At 34.5% G+C, this 21,832-nt stretch overlaps 1 protein-coding gene across 3 annotated transcripts in view; it reads right to left on the bottom strand.

Annotated features, from left to right (window-relative positions):
* Nucleotides 1–11,934: 11,934 nt before the first annotated feature.
* Nucleotides 11,935–21,832, bottom strand: part of Brinp3 (BMP/retinoic acid inducible neural specific 3) — a 373,866-nt gene continuing 363,968 nt past the window's right edge. For all 3 annotated transcript variants that reach the window (XM_052737127.1, XM_052737128.1, XM_052737129.1), the window contains exon 8: nucleotides 11,935–13,312. In XM_052737127.1, coding sequence (XP_052593087.1) covers nucleotides 12,196–13,312 — 1,117 coding nt within the window. In that variant the 3' untranslated portion in view covers nucleotides 11,935–12,195. The remainder of the gene's footprint in view (nucleotides 13,313–21,832) is intronic.

The raw sequence follows: 21,832 nt of genomic DNA, 5'->3' as shown, positions 1-21,832 counted from the left end.
CACCCTTTTTACAAGACTGACATAGACAATCTTCAAATAGAGACAGTAGAGTAAAAAAAAAAAGTAGAGCAAATCTTTCAAATACTCACAAACTGAATATAGTAAACCATAAACATTAATACACCATTATCAAGTGGGATCTATCCACAAATGGATGACATTAATTTATTATAATTAACAGTCTAACATAGAAAGACTTAATTTTTTTTACTGGTACTTTTACATCTTGCTTCTCCTGACAGCGGCTCACAGAGGCTCTCCTTCAACTTTTTCTTCCTCTCTCTTCAGTTTGAATGTACCATCTAACCTTATTCTGCCTTGCTATTGACCAAACAGCTTTATTTATCAACCATTCATAGCAAAACATATTCACAGCATGCAGAAAGTCATCCCACAGTAGTAGGAACTTGGAGGAGTTGAGGAAGGAGAAACATTGGTTGGGATATATTGTATGAGAGAAGAATCTATTTTCAATAATAAGAAGCATAAGAAAAAGAAATGTTTCATTTTCACCATCAATTCCATCCCCAGTTTTCTCCTTCACACTGTATAGGAGTTTCCTAACCAGTTTACTTTCTGAAGGATTTTAAATATTAAACAATATTCAACAAATATTTCAGTCCAGAATTTTCTCAGTTTTTGCTAGAGAGCTTTAAAATGATGTCAGTCAATTTAGCATTTAGTGATAGTTCCTTATTCTGCTCTCAGATCTTAAAGGATAATTTAGTAGTTTGAGGAATTTGTTTCTTGCTTAAATTTTGAGTTTTCCTATATGCATGATATTAAAATAACTTATTAAGCTTGTTTGTTTTTCTCCATCTTGATTACAGTGTATTTTTCTTCAGACTATTTTTAAAATTATCTTTTTGTATTTTGTTTCCTGCAAGTTAAATTTGACATGCCTAAATGTCTTAGGTCAGTAGGGCTGTTATAAAAATATAGCACAAGACAGGTGGCTTAGAAACAACAGAAAGCAATTTCTCTTATTGCTGGAGGGTACAGAATTGTAAGATCGAGGTGTCTGTAATTTGTTGTTTTGTGAAGATCTCTTTCTTGGCTCTCAGATGCTAACTTCTCATTGTATTATCACGTGGTATAAAGCATAATGGACCTTACTCTGATGAATTTTATGAAGATACTAACAAATATTATCCATAATCTGTCTTCTGACCTCAACCCTTCTCAAGGGAAAACATGAATCTTGTAGGGGCACAACAGGACTATTTGGTTTCTGCCTTATTCATAATCTCTGAGATCTGGGATATTTGAACTGGTGTTAGTTATTCATTTTTTAACAATAATTATTATTTCATGTTTGTGCCTTTTCTCTCTTCAGCAATGTATAGATTTGCAATTGTTCTACAGTTATGTAGATTTTCTATAGTTGCAAGTACAGAACATACAAGCTATATCTCTCAATGATCACCTTTTATTAGCAGAGGAATTTCCTGTCTAGAAATTCTCAAAGGCAGGTAATTTGGGATCACGGTTTTGCCATTGTTTTCATCCTTCTGTCACCCAATCCAATGAATTCTTTATAGACTTAACATACTCTGTGCTTTTCCATTTTATATATCTCGCTCTTTCTCTTTCTGTTTCTCTCTTTCAAACCACCTGTACCAGTGTGAACCACTGAAGGTCAGGGCACAATTTTGTGTAGCAGGTCTTCTTCTTCCATCTTTACATGGACTCACGGGATTGAATTCAGGTTGCCAGACCAGCCTGAGAACTGTGGTATTGCCAACCAGCACATATATTTAAAAGCATGTATTTTGATATTAAACTCAATTATAATCAGATGTGGTGGAAAGAAAGCTGCCTTCTTTTATTTTTGTGACATGTAGAAGAATCAATCACCTTTCTTCATAAGAGTAGCTTTGGATAGCTTATATATCTCATATCATAAAAGTTAAATCAATGTGAATTCTGATCCATGTAACTCTTTCTTAAGGCACACAGGCAAAAAGGAACAAGGCTCTTAAATTTTTATTTTCGGATGTTTTGATCATATTCATGCACTACCACTAGGGTAAACATGACAGCCTTGTAGAGACATCATCCCAACACAAAGCCGAACTGAACTCAATGTTGAATGCATGGACCATTTTAATTGCTTAAAGTAAAAAAGAAAGGAAGTTAAAATTTCAGTTATGGTAAAGTATAATGTAGTTTGACTAACATTTTATAGGCATGAAAACAAGGACTAAAAGCTTTTCACCGTCTCTCTTTTCCAAAGCAGCAAGCTTGGGGCCTGCAAAGGTCTGTACCAGGTCCTTGACATACATATTATAGCTTTCAGTTTAGTATTTTATGGGACTTCTAAATGCATGAACTTCCCTGATTCTGTGCCTTCTCTTGGGCTCTTTTCATTCTGTTGATTTATCTTGTCTAATATTGGTGTGATTGTTTTTGTTTTATTGTATTATACTTATTTATTTATTTATTTCTAATGAGAGAGAGAGAAAGAGAATAGATCCAGATGGGAGGGGTTACCAGGAGGAACTTAGAAATAGTTGAGTTAGGAAAACTGTAATCAGACTATAATGTATGAGAAAAGAATCTATTTTCAATAAAGGAAATTAAAAAAATAAATGAATTAAGTGTATGCTATGAAGCCCAAGAAGAGAATTTTTCAGTCATTATCAATATCCATCCCTATTTAAGGCAGCTTAGATAAAAAGGCCGTGGACATTTTATTTGCAATACAGATTTAAATCATCATATTTTTGAAACTACTAAGAAGAAACATCTCAGGTGAACCAGGCTGAAGCCTACCAGTGAAATCAATCTTTTATTTTGATGCAGTGATAGCTGAATGTAATTTGATCAATGAAACAACAGTACTTAAATTTAGGAAGAATATTTAACTCATTATAATGTTGGCTTTGCTGTGTTAATTTCAACTTACTACATCATAAATAATGTACACAGTTAAACATATATAGAAACAATTTTCATTGAATCTTTCATTTGAATCCATTTTTTCAATAGCATTCATTCATTCATTCAACAACTGTTTCCTAGGCTTATAGTTTATCTAAGGGAAAGGTTTTTTTTTTTTTTTTTTCATTTCAGGATCTTAAAATTTATCCTTATTAAAATTTAAAAGCTGGGACAAGGTGGCTGAGTGGTTAAGGTGATGGACTTTTAAAATTTAAAGGAGGAATTTCTGCATGCATGTGCGTGTATGTGTGTGTATGATCTCTAAGGATATACTCACATTAAAAATTGGCATAGTAAAATATCTGAAAGCCTTCATTTGGTTTTTGACCTTGATGTAAAATGTAAAAGCAGATTATCACAGGAAATGGTTCCTTTTACTAATGGGATTTTGAAGAAAAATATTTTGTCCTGTATCACAAAATGAAAAATTTTATTAGTGGTATTAAGTTTGCAAGGCAATCAAAATTCAAGTGTAGAAAAATGTTCCTGTAGTGGGTAGCCATATGTTCCTGACAGGATACTTTGTGAGAAAAAGCAGCTAGGCAATGAGAGCTGTGTGTCTGCACAGAAAGCATCTTTGTATAGATAGATTTGCTCTCAGATGAAATAAATTCACTGGAAGATCCGGGCAGGGAATATCTGAGGCTGCATTAAGGAAAGAATTACATGCCCACTAACAAGTTATATCGTTACTCTATAGAGAGATGCACAAAAAATTTCCATTTTTAAAAGATGTATGTGTTCAGTGTTCACTCTGTAACTGAGTGGAGAATGGATTGGGAAGGTATCAAGGGGAATTAGAGGGAAAAGATGAGCTGTGGATTTCTATCAATGTAGTACACTTTCATTCAAAAAAAAAAAAAAAAAGCTCCTCAAGAAACAGTTAAGACTGAATGTGTAAACAAGTATTCTTTTACTCAAAGCTACAGAGTAACAAAGCCAAGGAAATCATCAGAGCTCTTAAAACAGCAGAAATGCAAAGGTGGTTTTGTAGCATAAAGGACTGACTAGGGGATGCTGGATGGGGTAATGATGGAAGGGAGCAGAGCTGAAATTCCCGAGATGTAAGGCCTTAAACAACATGTAGGGGATTAGGAGAGACCTTAAGATATTTGGATATATAATAAACCCAATGAAAGCATATGAATAAAAACTTACACAACACAGTTAATGAATTTCCATCAAGATAATAGGAGGCTCACATAAAAAAAAAAGGTCACTTCATATGTAAGGAAGCTGATATAGGAAGGCAGTACAGTGAGCCTCACAAAAGAGCTTCACTGCAGGTCGACAGGATGCGGAAGAGAGTTGTAACAACTAAGGCAGCAAACAGTTCCTCCATCAGGTTTTGAAACCCTGGAAAAACTTGACAATGTTTCGTATTAATTATGTTTGCAATTATAGTATCTTAGATGCATAGATGCAAATCACATTTACATTCTGTATATTTTCCTGTTTCTTCCCTGGTATAGCTGCATAATATGGAAAATTCCCCAGGAGTCATGTGTTTGTGGCTTACACTAGTTTTTCTGGTCAGTTCCTTCTTAGAGAGTAGCTTTATTGTATTGTGGGTCTCATCAACTAGCATCGTTTCATTATTTGCTGATCGTGTTAGCTCCCTAGCTCACTAGAAATGGGTTGATTCTTCGCTTGTTCATTACCTTTGAACCTCTTTTCAAAGAAAGAGACAGATTCCCTAACCTGAATAAAGTCTTTTTCACTTGCCCAATTAAAATGGTTGTTACAGTGTCATTTTCATGTTTTTGCTTTCTGTTTTTGGATTATTTTTCCATGATATGCATTCTCATATCTATATACAAAGTTTTTCACTAATCTGCCCAATATTTAATTAGTTTATATCCTTCCATTTGTTCTTCTGAACACACATACAAATACAAAGTTTTTATTTGCAATAAGAAAACCCCACTAAGATCTTGTTTAACTAAAAGTATACTTGAAAATTAGTTGACATGGAACTAGCATCATTAATCTAACTGTCCTGAAATTATGAAACCTGTATCATTTATTTCCAGTCATGTGAGTTTATTGAATTTTATATATTTATGCTAATTCATCCCATGTGGCTTACAATGAATAAATATCATTTACTTTTCTTTCATTGTTTTGTGTTAACTTCTCATTTGATATGGCAGACATATGTAATAAAAGTGAGATAAAAACAGTTATTTCATTGTTGCTACCACAGCTTCAGGACATGTATTATTTGCATTATAAATGCATCATTTTGGGTCATATAGACAAGCATTATTACTCTACTGTTTTAGTAGTTTTAAGCTGACTATTTTAGAGCTCCAAAATACCAAATATGGGATGTGTACAAATGAATATTGCCTCTATTTTATAGAATCTTTTCCCTTTTTTCCTCATTATAATATTTCAGAATGAATTCAAAAAAATTACAATTACTAGTTAAAAAGCAAAGAAAATATTTCAAAATAAAGAATATTTTACCTTGAAATATTTTTGTGAAATTGTATAAGTCAAATAAAAATTTATTATAAATATATTTTAGTGCATTGTTGGCATTGAGATGTTTATATTTTCTGTCATCAATACAATTCCATTTCATGAATTCTGTTTTCCTTTACTTATAGGTATTTTAATTTTTATTTTAAAAAGCTTTAAAATACTTATTGTACTGTTATTTGAAATAATTTAATAATTTTCACACAGTTATTTAATATTCAGGAAAAAAGATGTCTGTATTTCACTTCAACATGACCTAGGAGTGAGGTCCATGGGCAGACTGAGACAGGGGCAGGTGTAGTTAAGTGGCAGAATCATGAACCTAACACAGGGTGGCCCTGGATTCAATCCACAGAAGCAAAGACAACAACAAAAAAAATGAAATGGGTGGTCATAGTGGTTAAATGAGAAGTCATTAAATTTTCTTTCAAAATAATATATACTTTTTACTGAAGAAAAGGTTTAACCAGGCGGTGGTGGAGCATGCCTTTAATCCCAACACTCGGGAGGCAGAGCCAGGTGGATCTCTGTGAGTTCTAGGCCATCCTGGACTACTAAGTGAGTTCCAGAAAAAGCGCAAAGCTACACAGAGAAACCTTGTCTCGAAAAAAACCAAAAAAAAAAAAAAAAAAAAAGAAAGAAAGAAAAAAGAAAAGGTTTAAATGGAAAAAAATCTATCAACGTTATGTGAACATTTTCTTATCAATATTTAAATTAACCCACACATTTGATAACATACATGTAGATGAGAACATGAAAATGGGAATTTGTACACACATTGTTAGAACACAAATTGAACCAACTAACTTGGAAAGCACTTGGAATTTTTACATAAAGTGAAGATTTCTCTTACTTCTTTGCTGTTACTCATTTAAGTCTATTTTGAAAATCCTCATGAAAAATACATTGACTTTGTAAATTGGAAAAAAGTGGGGTGAATAGTTTTCACAAATATGTTGAGTAAAGAGTGCAAAAATCATAATATTGCTTGTATGAAAAATAACCATGTAAATTAAAGAACTTTGGGTAGGGAGGCATATATGTAGTCAACTTAAAAGACAAGAATCAGTTCAAAATTCAGAATGATAGTCATTTCATGGACTTATTTATTCTTTTATTTTTGAAAACTCTTTTAAACCATTCTCTCTGTAATAATACTGCTGACAGGAATAGAGGAACATAAAACCTGCAAAGAGATCACGATTTTACATGGAAGGTCTCTTGCACATCATGCCAAGTTGTGAAATATTATTTTAACTACGGAATGATGTGTTATATTTGTTTATGATGTAGAATATTGCTTTAACTGCATGAAGGTGTGTTTCATTTGTTTCTACTGCTCTTATTAATGAAGTAAAGATGTGTTACATTTGTTCACGCTGCATTTTTTTAATTATGTAAAGATGTGTTGCATTTGTTTCACCTTGCCTTGCCTAAGGCACCGGATTGGTCTAAAAAAAGCTCAATGGTCCATAGCTAGGTAGGAGAGGGGTAGGTGAGGTTGGCAGGCAAAGAGAATAAATAGGATTCTACCTGGAGTGGAATGAGAAAAGGAGAGAATGAGAGAGAAAGGACTAGAAGCCAAGCAGCCGCCAGCGAGCCAGAAACGAGAAACAATGAAAGTCAGATATACAGAAGGAAAGAAAAGTTAAAAAAAATTAAAATTAAATAAAATTTAAAAAAGCCCTGAGAGGGCTGGAGAGATGGCTCAGCCGTTAAAGGCTAGGCTCACAACCAAAAATAAAAAAGCCCTGAGAAAAAGGTAAATAAAAAGAAATAGTTCAAGTTATAAGAGCTAGTGGGACAAGTATATGATAAGGCAGAACATTCATATCTAAAAAGAAGTCTCTGTGTCATGACTTGGGAGTTGCTTGGTGGCCCTACAGAAAGTCTGCTATAATACCACATGGGTAGTACCTTAGTGCCTAAATAGTTAATTAGTAAAATATACACTGTAGTTATTTTAGAGAAGGTATATGGCCTAATCACTGGATTAATGAATATTTCAGTCATTAATTGGTTAAAGTGATTGCCTATGCATGTGGTAATTTCACATATTGGAATTGTATTTTTTTCTGAAATTTATTTGAATTAATTTATCTTACTTAGCTTCCACACCTCACATATAAATGATGTGACATGGATATTCTAATTCATCACCAAATCATAGATTATGAAAATTCTAATACCACCTTCATGTAAAGTAAATGGAGAAGTTTGAAAAAATTTTCCACTTACTAAAATACTGGAATTATAGGAGGTGGTGATTGAATTATTTCTTGAATGTTTTAGCTTTAGACTATCAGAAAATACATAACATAGAAAATAAATCTGATTGTGTAGGTAGAGGAGAGGAAAGCAGAATATCATTACTAGTAAGCAAAAATGACAAGGAATGAACATGGCAGACTGTGAGCTTTCAGGTTATAAATATCCCACAGGGTGGACATTTCTAAGGCATCCTAAAGTAAGTACAACAGTCATCACTTTTATTGTGGACACTGTCAGAGGAAAAATCTCAATTTTGCTTATTAATTATTATTTTATTAAAAATGATCCAGATGCAAGTATAGAGGGGTAACCTAACAGTGTTTCTAAGCTCTGTTTAATTGAGTATGTTATTTTCTATAATGTTTATTTGGAAGATAAACAAAAGATTCTTAAGATTCAAATGCATGTTTATTATTTAAGCAGCTTTTTTTGTTGTTGTTGAGACAGTGTCTCATTATATACGCCTGTCTAGCTTGGAACTGGCTATGGAAGGCCAGACTGGCCTCAGACTCCCAGAGATTGGCCTCCTTCTGCCTCTTGTGTGCTGAGAATGGAGGTGCATGCTTCTCCACTATGCCTGGATTTAAAGGGCATTTCTATCCCTTTGTTTCCAGCACTTTAACATTTCAGCTTTCTATATTCTGAGAAACTCACTTCACTTAATTGTCTTTTATTTCTGTAATGCATAGACTTATTTGGCTTTGATGTCATTCCAAATGGTTTGTGTTTTTCAAACAAATTAATTCAATAGGTATTCAGTATTCCTAATGAGAAAAACAAAGGTCTTTCTTCTACATGAGAGAGGTGAGTTTGATTACTGGTCTATACAAAGTTCAGCAGAGTTCTACAGTAATTTTATTGCTTTTACTTGAATCATAAAAATATAGAGAAAAACACGAAACCTGTCATTATATGTTGTATGAATAAAGAAGGATAACAAGGTATTTTAGCTCGCTCTTTGTTTGTTATTTGATGAATGATTTCATACACTTATAAACCATTTACTATCCTAAAATAGCAAGATAGGTAAAATTATGATGATAATCAATGCATATAAAACAGTGGAGACTTCCCCAGAAAAAAATCTTATTCTCTGTATTTTTTTTTTTATTTCAGATTTTAATTTCCAAGGTATTGATTCAGCTCAAAGCCAGAGACATACTATGAGGACATCAAGAAGCTAGCTAGTATCAGTTGCTGTTGAGAGGTCTCAATGGTTTAGAGCATTTGCTGCTCTCTTAGGGGTTTGGGGTTCAGCCTACTCACAACAGCCTATAACCTCAGCTCCAGGTGAAATTCTGCTCCATTCTAGCCTTTGCATGCTGCTGCACACACTTTCTTACACACACACACACACACACACACACACACACACACACACACGAAGTGAATAAGGAAACAACATTTACAAAGAAGTTAACAAAAGGAAGTCAAAGACAAACTCTCCATGTGTTTGCTGCAAATGGGACTTTGACAGAGAAGTTATTTTTATTGTAAATTTCCAAAATTCTTCAATACTTAAGAGGCAGAGACCAGAGGATCAGATGTCCAAGTCCTTCCTTGTCATATAATTATTTTGTTGCAGCCAGGGCTTTTAGGACACCCTGTCTCAAATCAAAACAAGCAATTCTCAAATTCTTCAAACAACTACGAGAAGAAATGTTTGCATACAAACCAATTCAGGAGAAATGAAATTGTTATGACCTCCGTTCTCTGTATGCATAATAGATTATTATGTTGTCTATTATTTGTTAGACAGAAATTTCCTGTTATTTATCAATATGTGACAGTAACTGGCAGCTATATTTTGGTCATATATCCTTTAAATATGTATCAGCATTTTAGAATTTTCTTGGTATATTTACATACATTATTCTAATTGTCATAGAAATTCTATTTAGAGAGAAGAAATCATTTTTTCTCTGTCATTCATAGAGACCACTATGAAACTCAAATGACTTACTGAATTAGTTTAACCAGAGTTGGAGCTAATGTTAATATAGTTCCATTCAATTTGATTTTTACACTAATATTAACCATTACCTGAAGCCTTGAAACACTTTCTTACCTGTGATAGTGGGATCATCTCTTCTTCGTGCTGCACATGCCATAGAGAACTATGCAATAAAAGAGATAACACCACTGACCGCTTTTGTAATTACCTCTGAATGATTGCTTCATAAAGCACGCTGCTAATTGTGTACAGTGTTTAGATAGTTTCTGGGGAGCAGGGTCTTAGCCCAGCTGACACCCACCATCCTTTCAGAAAAGTATTTTAAATACATTGATGAGACTACTCAAATGTGAGTGGCTGGTCAAAGATGGTAAATGGTTATTTTATTTCATTTTCAGGTATATGTGTTTTACAATATTACCTATTTTTAGCATACTTTCTTTTTACTCTTCTTTTATCATAATTTTTACATTACATCAAATTCAATAAAGGGATATAGTCATTCTTTTAGAAACCAGTGGTGCAAATAAAAGTGATTAAATTAACTCTAGGAAAATTTGTGTTCAACTCCTTGGCTTGTGGTCTTTAAGAATTTGACCAACCTTTACTTAACAGCTAATGTCTACTTACAAGTGAGTATATACCATGTTTGTCTTTCTGCATCTGAGTTACCTCACTCAGGATGATTTCTTCTAGTTCTGTCCATTAGCCTGCAAATTTCATGATATCATTGTTTTTAGTAGTCAAGCAATACTCCATTGTGTATTGTAATAATTTTCTTTATCCATTTTTTTGTTTGAATGACATTTAGGTTGTTTCCAAATTCTGGCTATAATGAGTAAAGCCACTATGAACATATGAATCTGGGGGAGAGGAGGAGGGGAGGGGAGCTGAAAAAAGTGGAAGAAGTGGAAACTCTGGTCTGGATATAATGTCTGAGAGAAGAACAAAAGGGAAAAAAGACACCAAACACACTACTTGAAAAAATAAAAGAATTTGACTAACCACTCTGAATCTTCATTCTTTTTCTACAAAGGGAATGAAATAGTATGTAACTAAGTATTAATGTTACTAAAAGAATATTTGCAATCACATCAGAAATTTGAAAGACATTTAGTGTTTATGTGTATTTTCTGTTGAATTACCTACAAACAGCAGATAGTTTATTAAAAACAAAAATTCAGCCACATATTAGACATTGGTCATTATGTTTTGTTTTGCAGATTGACTAAATATTTGTTGTAGGACCTATCAACTTATTATTTTTTAAACGAAAATATACACCTCAAAGTCCAAAATATGTGTAGAATTCTTACATCAACTGTATTTTTAGTTATTTTTTTTAATTTCACACTCCTTTCATGAGTCCTTCTTCTGTGCTCTTAGAAAAAAAATGCTCTATAACCTCAAGAAATCTGGAATTAACTGTGCATTTGGTCATTCAGTAAGGAAAATTGCTAAATATGCCCTAGACAAGGTCTGTGTGATAAGTGACAAAATATTTTACTAATCATATACTCTAATGTAAGTGAAAATTCCATTTATAGAAAAATAGCCAAATACAGGTCTATTCTTATATAACAGACCAGTGAAAAAATGAATATAACTTTCAAAAGAAACATTTATACTAGTTATGAAAGTTCTCCATATCAAGTGTATTTTAGTAATGTGAGTCTCAGAAAGAAATGCATCTATTTGTCAGGTATGAATTCCAGAAGTGTTATCTTATGAACTTTGGTAAGATGTAGCTTTTCATTCTTTTAAATTATTATACAGAATTTTGGTGACTGGTTACTAGAAGTGGAATGAGTGATAAAGAGGGTTGATAAGGTTACCAGTTTATGCTCTTTGTACTTTGGCTTATAGTCATCTAATTTTGATATATGTTTGCTGAAATAGATTGATATTTATATATAAATTAGTGTGTATGACAATTTTAATAATGATTGTTTCTCATTTTAGTTTCTGAATGAAGCTAAAAAACACCCTTCAGCCATTCTGTTCTTCACCAGGAGAAAGGAACTGAATGCAAGAAGTCCCCCTATTTGGGTTTTTCAGAAAAGATGATCTGAAGGAAACTTGAACTCTTTCCATTAAAAGGTTCTGGAGAATTTTCCCCAGGTTCCTACAAATTATATCGAAATAGAACTCATTTCTTGGAAAAAAAATGAATCCCACAGCACTTCTTGTTAATAACTGTTCAGCTACAAAATTTTATTGGTATCTTTTTATGTTCCCTCTAGAGGATGTAATGCACAAAAGCATTGCCACGGAACATATAAAATTACAAATGAAATTTATTGTAAAAAGTAGAATGTCTTCTAGACTGGTGTCAGTATTTATTTCATTCATAAACCAAAACTGTAGTATAATATATTCATTGTCAGCAAGTTCATGTGTGTAAATTGCCATCCAACGTTATTGACTGATATAAGACAGATATTGAAAAGACAATTTAAATTTACTTTTCCAAACATAAACTGTTCCACAAAAGCACTGTAAAAACTCCTTCAAGGTTTTGGGTTGTGCTTGACATACGGTTAACTACATAATTTGGTTGTGTCATAATCCACTGTGTTTGGTAATTTGGCATTAAATGCCTGCAGAGCAGATTGAATTCTCACCACCTCACTAGTAGACAGCTTTAGTCTATGACGAAGCAAGCAAGAGAAAAGATCTAGACGGCGCTGACCAGGTGGGGAGAGTTTATTTACACGGTCTCTTATCTCTAGTAGCTGCAAAAGTGCCGAGTCCTGGGATCCCTGAGTGTAGGGGTAGTCCAGCTGCAAAATCAGGTCCCGGATAGCTTCAGGGTCAAAGTGCATGCTGTATCCAAACACTTGGATGTTGTTGATTTTCATGTAGCCCAGGTTCCGGGATGGGTCAATAAACTCCAAAGGCTCATAGTAAATGCTCTCGTTGCTGTTGGGGCCATTCGCCTTGATGCGACTCCTCAGGTAGATGTGTACTGTCTCAAAAAATGTCTTCCATTTGTTTCCCAGAGTCAGTGTCCAATTATAGCACTGTAGTGGGAGGTCCAGCTTAGTCCGCTCCCAGTCTGGAAAGCTGCTTTCACTCACAGGCATAAACCAGCTCTCGGAATGGCTGCCTCCGAAGGGATTGATGTAAACCGCCAGCACCGGCTCCAACGTGCTATTTTTAGTTAAGCAAATCTGTAAAGAGAGACCCAAGATCATGTGAACCAGACTGGACTTGTACTTGTTACTCTTCAAAGTCAGGAGCATCCGCTTTCTCCAGGAAGGATCAAACCAGCTATTGAGGCGCATGTCATTGCTGATAAAGATGGCATGGACTTCTATTCGTCGGTCGGTTTTCTGCAACAGGTATTTCATCTCTAGGTCTTGCAGGTCAGTCTCAAAGCCAATGTAGTGATCAGTTGACTCGGCGACTTCAGGCTTGCAGAGTCCCTGGCTCAGCATGTAGCCTGTGTTGCAGGTGCCGCAGCGGGTACGGTTGTCAGGTGCACAGGTCAGGCAGGCAGAGGCATCGCCCACAGTGCAGGGCAGAAAGGCTGTGCACACTACCTGGTCGTTGGGACAGGTGCAGGAGTGCGTCTCCTCAGAGAAGCTGCCCAGGAGGCCGTTCTCATTGCAGTAGAGAAAAGACTGGATGCGAGTGAGCCAGTACGTTGAGGTTCTAGAAATATAAAAAAAAAGCAAATCTAAATAAATACTTTGATTCTGTATGAGTGTGTGGTGTGTGTGTGTGTGTGTGTGTGTGTGTGTGTGTGTGTGTGTGTTTGTGTATACTTGTACTGCCATAAAGTAAATCCCATCTCTCTACTCCCTGAACTTTTTTTCCAGTCTACAAACAGTAACAATATGAAATAAAGATCCATTACACACACACACACACACACACACACACACACACACACGAAAAAAAAAATGATTGAAACCAAACAATTTTCTCTTAATTATTACTCACACCAAATCCAGATTAGATAGTTTGAAACATGGTATAAAGTATGGATGTTGGACAATGAATCCTATGAGAAGTCATTATGTCATGGGAGTAACATGCTCATTAAGGAGTTGATTCCATTGTCACTGAGAGTAAATTCCTTATAAAAGACCAGGTTTAACCTCCATGTTGCCTCTTGGCAACAGCATCACCACCAGCTGCAGCAACAATAATAACAACAGCAATCTCATCATTAGTTATTATTTCCTTCCTCTATGCTCTAATTGAGTATTTAGTTCTGTCCATGGGTCTTGGATTCCCAGATCTAGAACTGTCAGGCATTCAATTTATTTTCATTATGTACTAGATAGTCTCTTCCCTTCTTTGTCTTTCCCTCTTCCTCTTCCTCTTCTTCTTCCTCTTCCTCTTCCTCTTCCTCTTCCTCTTCCTCTTCCTCTTCCTCTTCCTCTTCCTCTTCTTCTTCTTCTTCTTCTTCTTCTTCTTCTTCTTCTTCTTCTTCTTCTTCTTCTTCTTCCTCTTTCCTTCCTCTATGCTCTAATTGCGTATTTAGTTCTGTACCTGTCTCTCTAACATAACGTCTATAAAATTCTTAGCCCATCTGAATTGAGGATCAGATTTTCTTCCCTACAACCAAAGCATGAGTCCTTAGTGCAAACCCATCTCTCACTGTAAACTCTAATCATGTTTTGAGGTCACAAGGACAAATAAAGGCAAGGCTGAGATCACAATAGTAGGGAACCGTAGAAAGAATTGTTAGGACATTGAGAGAAAGCAGTTATTTTCTTAGCTTTTCAGATTTTGACCCAGCATTTAGATGGTTCTTGTTTTCACAGAAGTAATGATGAAAGAGCATGTTCATTTTCTTGCTTTTCTGCTTGTCATGTGAAAACTGACAGTTCACCATTCAGTCAAACCCTGCACCTGCTATGGAGAGGCAGCAAGGGGAGCTTTGCCTCACAGCCTCTTGTCCACTCCCCTCATTAATCACCCTTTGACCACTTGGCTGTATTTCACGGGGAATTTTTCAGCAAAAAAGAAATTCGATAATCTTTCTTTTCTTTACGCTCAGTGAAAGCAGCTGTCAAAGTTGGGTAGTCAGCAAGTTTCAACATTGCCTAGTGGATTTTTTACATGTACTCAAAATTCACATAGTTTTTCCCCAAAAGAGTAAAATTTAGTTTTGTTACATAATTTTGGAATTTTATAAAGGTTTTGAATAAAATATCTTCAAAATTCCATAGTAGATTATGTTTTCATATTTTTTGACAAAATTTTAAGCAAATACAATAATACTGTCCTTTATTAATGCAAATTCACACATACACACATTCACACACAGATCATTGATGCATATTCACACATCCACACGCTCACAGACACAGAAACTTCGCTCAGATAAACTAAGATTTATTAGACTAACAACTATGTCGTTTTCCTACCATCTTGGTGGAAAACAGGATAGTCTGCAGATGGTCAGCTGCTTTTAATCAAGGGCTTGCCATTGGTTTTGACATTTACTTAAAAATAGTTCATAGAATAAAGAGAGGATGAAATGATGGGAGAAAAGATTGGGAGGAAGGAATGGAAGATAAAGAATCAGATCATAGGAAAGAAACTATGGATTGTGAAAAGCAGAAGAAAGAGGCTTGGAAACAAACTTGGGAAAAAAGAAAAACAATCAAAGCAATCAGTACTTAAGTAGATGAATAGTGTAAAGGAGATGGATTTCCTGCCCCATCAAGGAGAGAGTTTGCCTTGTAATCAAAATTTCCCTAAAATTTGAAGGAATAGTATTACAAGGAGGAAAGTACCTTCCCAAGTTAATCTCAAATCTATTTAGGCATAAAAATATTAGTTAAGACTCAGAGACTCTTAAATCATTGACAAATTATGCATTACTCTAACTTGGGAAGATAAATCTTTTGCCACAAGGCAAATACTAAAGCTTAGCTTAGTAAATAAATTCTGTGTTGTTCCACCACTATAAATATACTGTTTCATGAAAACCTCATACAATGGGCCAGTTGCACTGCATCCACTAATAAATAAGAGTAAAAAAATTATCAAGGTAATTTGTAAAGATTTAGTACAGTTTAATAATTGAAAAGTTCTAGCCTATACATTTTAATAACTTAATGGCATATATCTGATAACCATCAACATGAAGATAAATTCATAAAAAGAAATATAAATACATTTTAAATTATTTTTTTAAGATTATAAAAATACTATTTTAAAAATGAATATTGAAAATATTCAATATTATAGAAAGGAAAAATGCCTAACTAATGACAATAAGAAAAATAGCCATTTATTTACATACAAGACAACATTAAAGACACATACAATAATTTTTTATATGTGATATAGTGGTTTGATTCTCAGGCCAAATGCAGGAAGTTTTCATATGAACATTTTCTTAGGGATCAATTATCAACTCTGAATGCTACTTTACTTACCTCATACGGAAAAATAAGACTAAAGTATGTCAGAAAGTTGTGTTAAGAATCAAAGTACATTCCATGTGAAGAGATCTAGTATATATAGAATTAATAGGAAAGAAATGGAAAATTTTATTTCTGTGATCATCACTGCTGTTACTACTGCAACTTAAAAAAAAATGCCATTGTAGGCAGTTTATTTATTATAACTGAATTTCCCCCAGAAAATGAGCATTTCATTTCTCTTTAACAATTCATGTCTCCATGATTTATATTACACAGTATCCCTACATTTAAATTTCATCACACTAGGCATTCTTTCGTTCACTGAGACTTTACCTCAAAGTGCAAGCTGTCTCCATATGATGTTTCCAAAGCCCTCAAAAGTTTGTGCAATTCTGAGCATACGTTGTAGATGCTAACAATTTTCACTGAGGTATTAGAACATGTGTTGATACAAAAACAATTGCCTCCTCTCATGGTTAAATCCTCTCTGAGCACTAATAATCTTATTTCAAAGGTTCTTTATTCCAGTCTTCTAATCCTTTATTGCTTTCCAAATCTGTGCAACATGTATCTAAATTTTTAAACCTAAACAATGTAATTTCCGGATCTCTTTGAAACTAAGGATTACTCTTTTGGGAAGGCCATTTCATTTTAGCTTTCATAGATTTGTCCTTCTTAGACCTTAATACCTTAAACTAAATATAAATTCTGGGGATTAAACACCCACAGCCATTTAAACAATCATAAGCTGATTGTTAGCTCAGTCACACAGAGACCCAGCCAGGAAATACTCTGTCACTCCTGCTTTCCTTACGCCTCTGCTCTGGACATCACGGCCTTGGCACTGTCGCCCGGGGCTCAAGCTGACACTTGACACACAACGGTTTTGCTCTTGGAGATGATTTTACACTCTGAGAAAAGGAAATTTCATTTTCAAACTATCCTGTACTCAGTGAGTTTTACAGAGAGGATGGTGGGGGGAGGTGGGAATGAGGGAAGCAGGGACAGGGACAGACAGAGACAAAGAGCCAGACAGAGACAGTGTTGAAGACGCTCGTGTAACCCGAGGGCAACATTCATGGAGCCTTTCTCACATATTCTGTATTTTATTTCATCTGTATTTTGGACCCAAATTTGAAAACATGAGAATATTTTTTTTAAAATGAGGTTTTAAGTATAAAATTCTTTTTTAATATTAAATACTTTTCAGTATTAAATATAAGATACTTTTCAGATACATTAAGAAATTACAAATAGAAGATACTGACAGGCTCTAACTTGAGTGAATATGAGAAATTAAGCTACATGAATAAATCAAAACATAACACAGTTTATTCAATACAGTACTCTCTAATGAAAGTTCTGGAGACAAAATCAAACCTACTTATACTAGGCATGTTGCAGAAGGATTTTGTAAGTAGGCATGAGAGAATTCCTGGCGTAATAAAATCATAAATATTTGGATATGATTTAGGTTTATGGATATATCGATTTGTCTATAACAAGACCTTTGTATATCACTATGGATATTCTTTGAAATCTAAACAAAACTCTTATTATCTAAACCTAAAGTTTCTGCAGAGGATGAGAATGTAGATCAGTGGTAGAACACTTTGCTTACCACTCTCTATTGACTGGATTAGAGCACTAACATTCTTAAAAAGTCTATGAAATATAAATTATAAATGAATATTCAAGTGAAAACAATAAGAACTATAATCATAATCAAGAAAAGTAAGGGGAAAAACACCTTACCAGAAGTATAGGCATAATATGCAATTTTACCAACAAGAAAAAAGTTGTGTTAATATATAGAAAAAGCTCCCCAAAATTTAAAATAACAAACATATAGAAATTGAATGTGACAACCTGGAAACACAATCAAGCATGTACTGTAGGACAAAGAGACATTTGAAAGAAAAAAAGGGAAAATCTATTCTTTTGTTTATTTGATTTGACATGTGTTTACAGTTCTTTGCAAGATAAGAAAGAGGTAAACTGAATTATATTAGAATAAATATCATTTTGCTGTTCACAAGAAAATACCTTCTGAGCATTTCTCAGTACAATGAAAATCTCACATTAAGTTAAAAATCTGTACATTAGTTGAAAAAGAGTTCTCACTAAGCTAGGGCAGGTGATGCTGGACTACAATCACAGTTACTCTTAGGCAGAGGATCCGGAAATGAAGTTGAAGGTCATCTTTGGCAGTAAAGTGAGTTAAATTCTAGCTCAGGTACTTAGATTTTTTTTTTCACAAAGTAAATTCATAAATCGGTCTGAGGATAGGTCAGTGGTAGATTACTTCCCTAACAAACATTAATCCCTAGGTTCAATTGAGAGAACAGAAAACATAATAATAGGACTACGAACATGAACTGCATGGGATAATTTCTTTATTTCTATCTAATATGTCTATTCTTATTTCCTAAAGGCTTGGAAATTTGAAGGTTAAAAAAAGGGAATGGGTCATGTCAAATCACTACCATCTTTTGGTGCTGTATTATTGCTTAAGAATTGTTTGGAAAGAAAGTGAAATGTGGACCCTATCCACATTTTTGACCATGGAACAAATCTTTTAGTCCAGAAACTGGTAATTACTTAAGTAAGAGGCTGTAACTTCTGGACAAGCAGACTTCTATCTCATCTTGCTGCTGAATGCAAACAAGAACAGGGACTCAGGCAAAGTTGTTCAAATGCCTCCTAAAGAGATGTGGCTAGCTTTTGCTAAGTAGTAAGATAAAATAGACTCTCTCTGTGTGTGTGTGTGTGTGTGTGTGTGTGTGTGTGTGTGTGTGTGTGTGTGTGTGTGTGTGTGATAGAGACACAGAGAGAGACAGAGAGAGAGAGAAAGAGAGAGAAGAGAAGGAGAAGACAGAGACAGAGACACAGAGACATGTAGCAGTAAAATCTTCTACCTTGCAATTGCATACAATGGTGGACTCAAGGCAGGAACCTGGAGTGAGAAGTTGATGCAGAGACCATGGGTGAGAGCTGCTTACTGACTTGTTCCTCATAGCTTGCTCATCCACCTTTCTCATAGGACCTAGGTCAACCAGTCCAGGGCTGACAATACTCACAGTGAGCTGAACCTACTCATATCATCAATCAAGAAAATGCTCTCCAAGCCTTCTCCAGGCTGATCCAGTACAATATTTTTTCAACTGAGGTTCACTCTTCTCAAATGATTCTGGCTTATTTCAAGTTGACACAAACCAAATTGGAATAGGACTCACATTGCCTTAAGAAAAATAGAATCTCATATTATTCTAAAGGACAACAAGAGATGTGGTGCTGGTATGATTGGTAATGTTGGAATCCACCTGGCTGTACATATTCTGTCATAAATTTACAGAGAAAAGTTGAAGAACCAGGGCTTCTTCCCCAGGACTGTCTTTAGTATTGGATGTTCCTTTCTTCATGTAGCTTCATTTAATAAGCATTCCTAGAGAGCCTGAATTAGTCTACTTTTTCAATTCCCAAGTGCAATATGTGTAGCTACACCTCTCCATCTGAGGTGTAACTATTTTGTTTCGAAAGTTATATAATAAGCCAGGCAGTGGTGTCACATGCCTTTAATCCCAACACTTGGGAGGCAGAGCCAGGTAGATCTCTGTGAGTTTGAGGCCCGCCTGGTCTACATAGCGAGATTCAGGTCAGGCACCAAAACTACACAGAGAAACCTTGTCTTGAAAAAACAACAACAACAAAAAAAAAACAGTTAGATAATAGAAAACTATTCCCCTCCATCAAGAATTACATTAAGTATATAAAAATAAGAGAATTTTAATTGGAATTCTTCCCACTTAATTTTCTTCACTTTGATTCTCATCAAGCAACAATTTTAAAGAACATAGATATTTAAGGCGAAGAGTTCAGTGTACACTTCTCACTGTCATCACTTTTTACCAGCCCATGTCACTAAGAAGAGAGAGAGAGAGAGAGAGAGAGAGAGAGAGAGAGAGAGAGAGAGAGAGAGAGAAAAATTGATAGTACTTCCATTTAACTAATTTTTTAAAGGGGATGGGCTGGGGGAGAAGGCTGGAGGGCCAAGAGGAGGGAAGACAGGGGAAACTGTGTTTGGTATGTAAAAATGAATAAAAAAATTCCTACAAAGCAATTAAAATGATTTTAGGTTCAAAAAAGTAAATATTCTTAGATTGACAAAGAAGAGACTGATAAATACTACAATTTTTTTCCAATGAAATATGTCTTAAAGTTTCCTAAGTATATATACATACATAAATGGAATTTAAATAGTTACCGTATAATGAGAAAAACAATGCCTCAGTTAGATATCATGCTATCAAATAAAAACCCTAGTGCAAGGAAAGAGCTACACCTTTTTTTGAGTTATTGGACAAAGGGGTCTCATGGACTCCCACAAACAATACAGGTTATTGTGAATGCTATTGGTTACATTTCACAATCTGACTGTAAGACCCTATTATTGACAACATAACAGATGGCATTGCACATGGAGAAATTAATCTAGTGTTCAATTATGTTTCACCCTTATTGATTAACATACACAGTACCAGAAGATATATATATATATATATATATATATATATATATATATATATATATATAGCATTGTGATATGTTTCTGAGGGTTTGTCTTGATGGATGATTGACAGGAATGGTAGTAGTGTGGGACAGTCCATTGTGGGAGACACCATTCCCTGCTTTAGTGGACTATATAATAAAGTTAGTGGAGCACGGGCCAGTCAAAAACCTTCCTCCCTCATTTCTACTTCTATTCCTGTCCCGATCTTCTTTTATGATGGATTGTGACCTGCAATTTAAATCAAATAAATCCTTTCCCCTCTTCTTGCTTTTATGTTCAGGATGTTTTATCACAGCAACAGAAATAAACTAGAGTAGTGCACGTAGCAGTTAATTTTGAATTGCAAAGACAAATAATATCCAAACACAGAAAAAAACAGAACATTTACCTTTTCCTAATGAACACCTCAATGTTTTCTGGACCGTTCTATTATGGAGTATAATGAGAACATAGTTCACTGTATCCAAATTACACACCTAAACTTTTCCCTCCCTTGTGCCAAATTTAAAGTTAAACCATGTTTGTCCTTATGGCTTTAGTGCTACTTTCTCTATTCATAACTTCCCAAATAGGCTTAGGCTAATTTCTAAAAAAAATTAACCCATATACGAAATGGCCTTTTAAGGCATTTTCTTCAAATGAAGGCCTCATGAACACTATTAAACATAGGATAAAGTGAATGCCTGATATCTACTCTGAACCCATAAAACTTGTTTCCTCATCCCTGCCAGATGCAAATAGTTCTAATACATTAGTCATTGTCATTTCAAAATCATAACACTCTCTAATAATTCTGTTTCATACTTTCATATATATATATGTATATATATATATATATATATATATTCTCCACCACTGTTGAAATGATCAATACAATCTGCAGTAAGTTGGCCCATTGAAAATTATCAATTTTAAGCATTTCAGAATCATCCGGTCTTACCATTCTGTCTACATAATGATTATTTCTGTTTGTGCCTTGTCTGTGTCTCTTTCACTATCCAACCCCTATGCATCAACAGAGAAGGCTTTTTATTTATGATGATATAGTTATTTCCCTTTTAAAATAGTGGCTAAATTGGAGGCGTAGTGTCACAAAGTCTTTTCGGATAAGTTGGCACTTTATTTCTTCAGCCTGTTCTCTGGATCTTCTTTAATAACATTCAATTCACTATTTCATGACCCTAAGAAGTCTGGTCAATATTTTCAGATAAATTT

Source organism: Peromyscus californicus, unplaced genomic scaffold (assembly GCF_007827085.1).
Source record: "Peromyscus californicus insignis strain IS unplaced genomic scaffold, ASM782708v3 Scaffold_14__1_contigs__length_90479793_seg_2, whole genome shotgun sequence".
In the NCBI taxonomy this organism is placed as follows: domain Eukaryota; kingdom Metazoa; phylum Chordata; class Mammalia; order Rodentia; family Cricetidae; genus Peromyscus; species Peromyscus californicus.
This window is presented reverse-complemented; position numbering and strand designations above follow the sequence as displayed.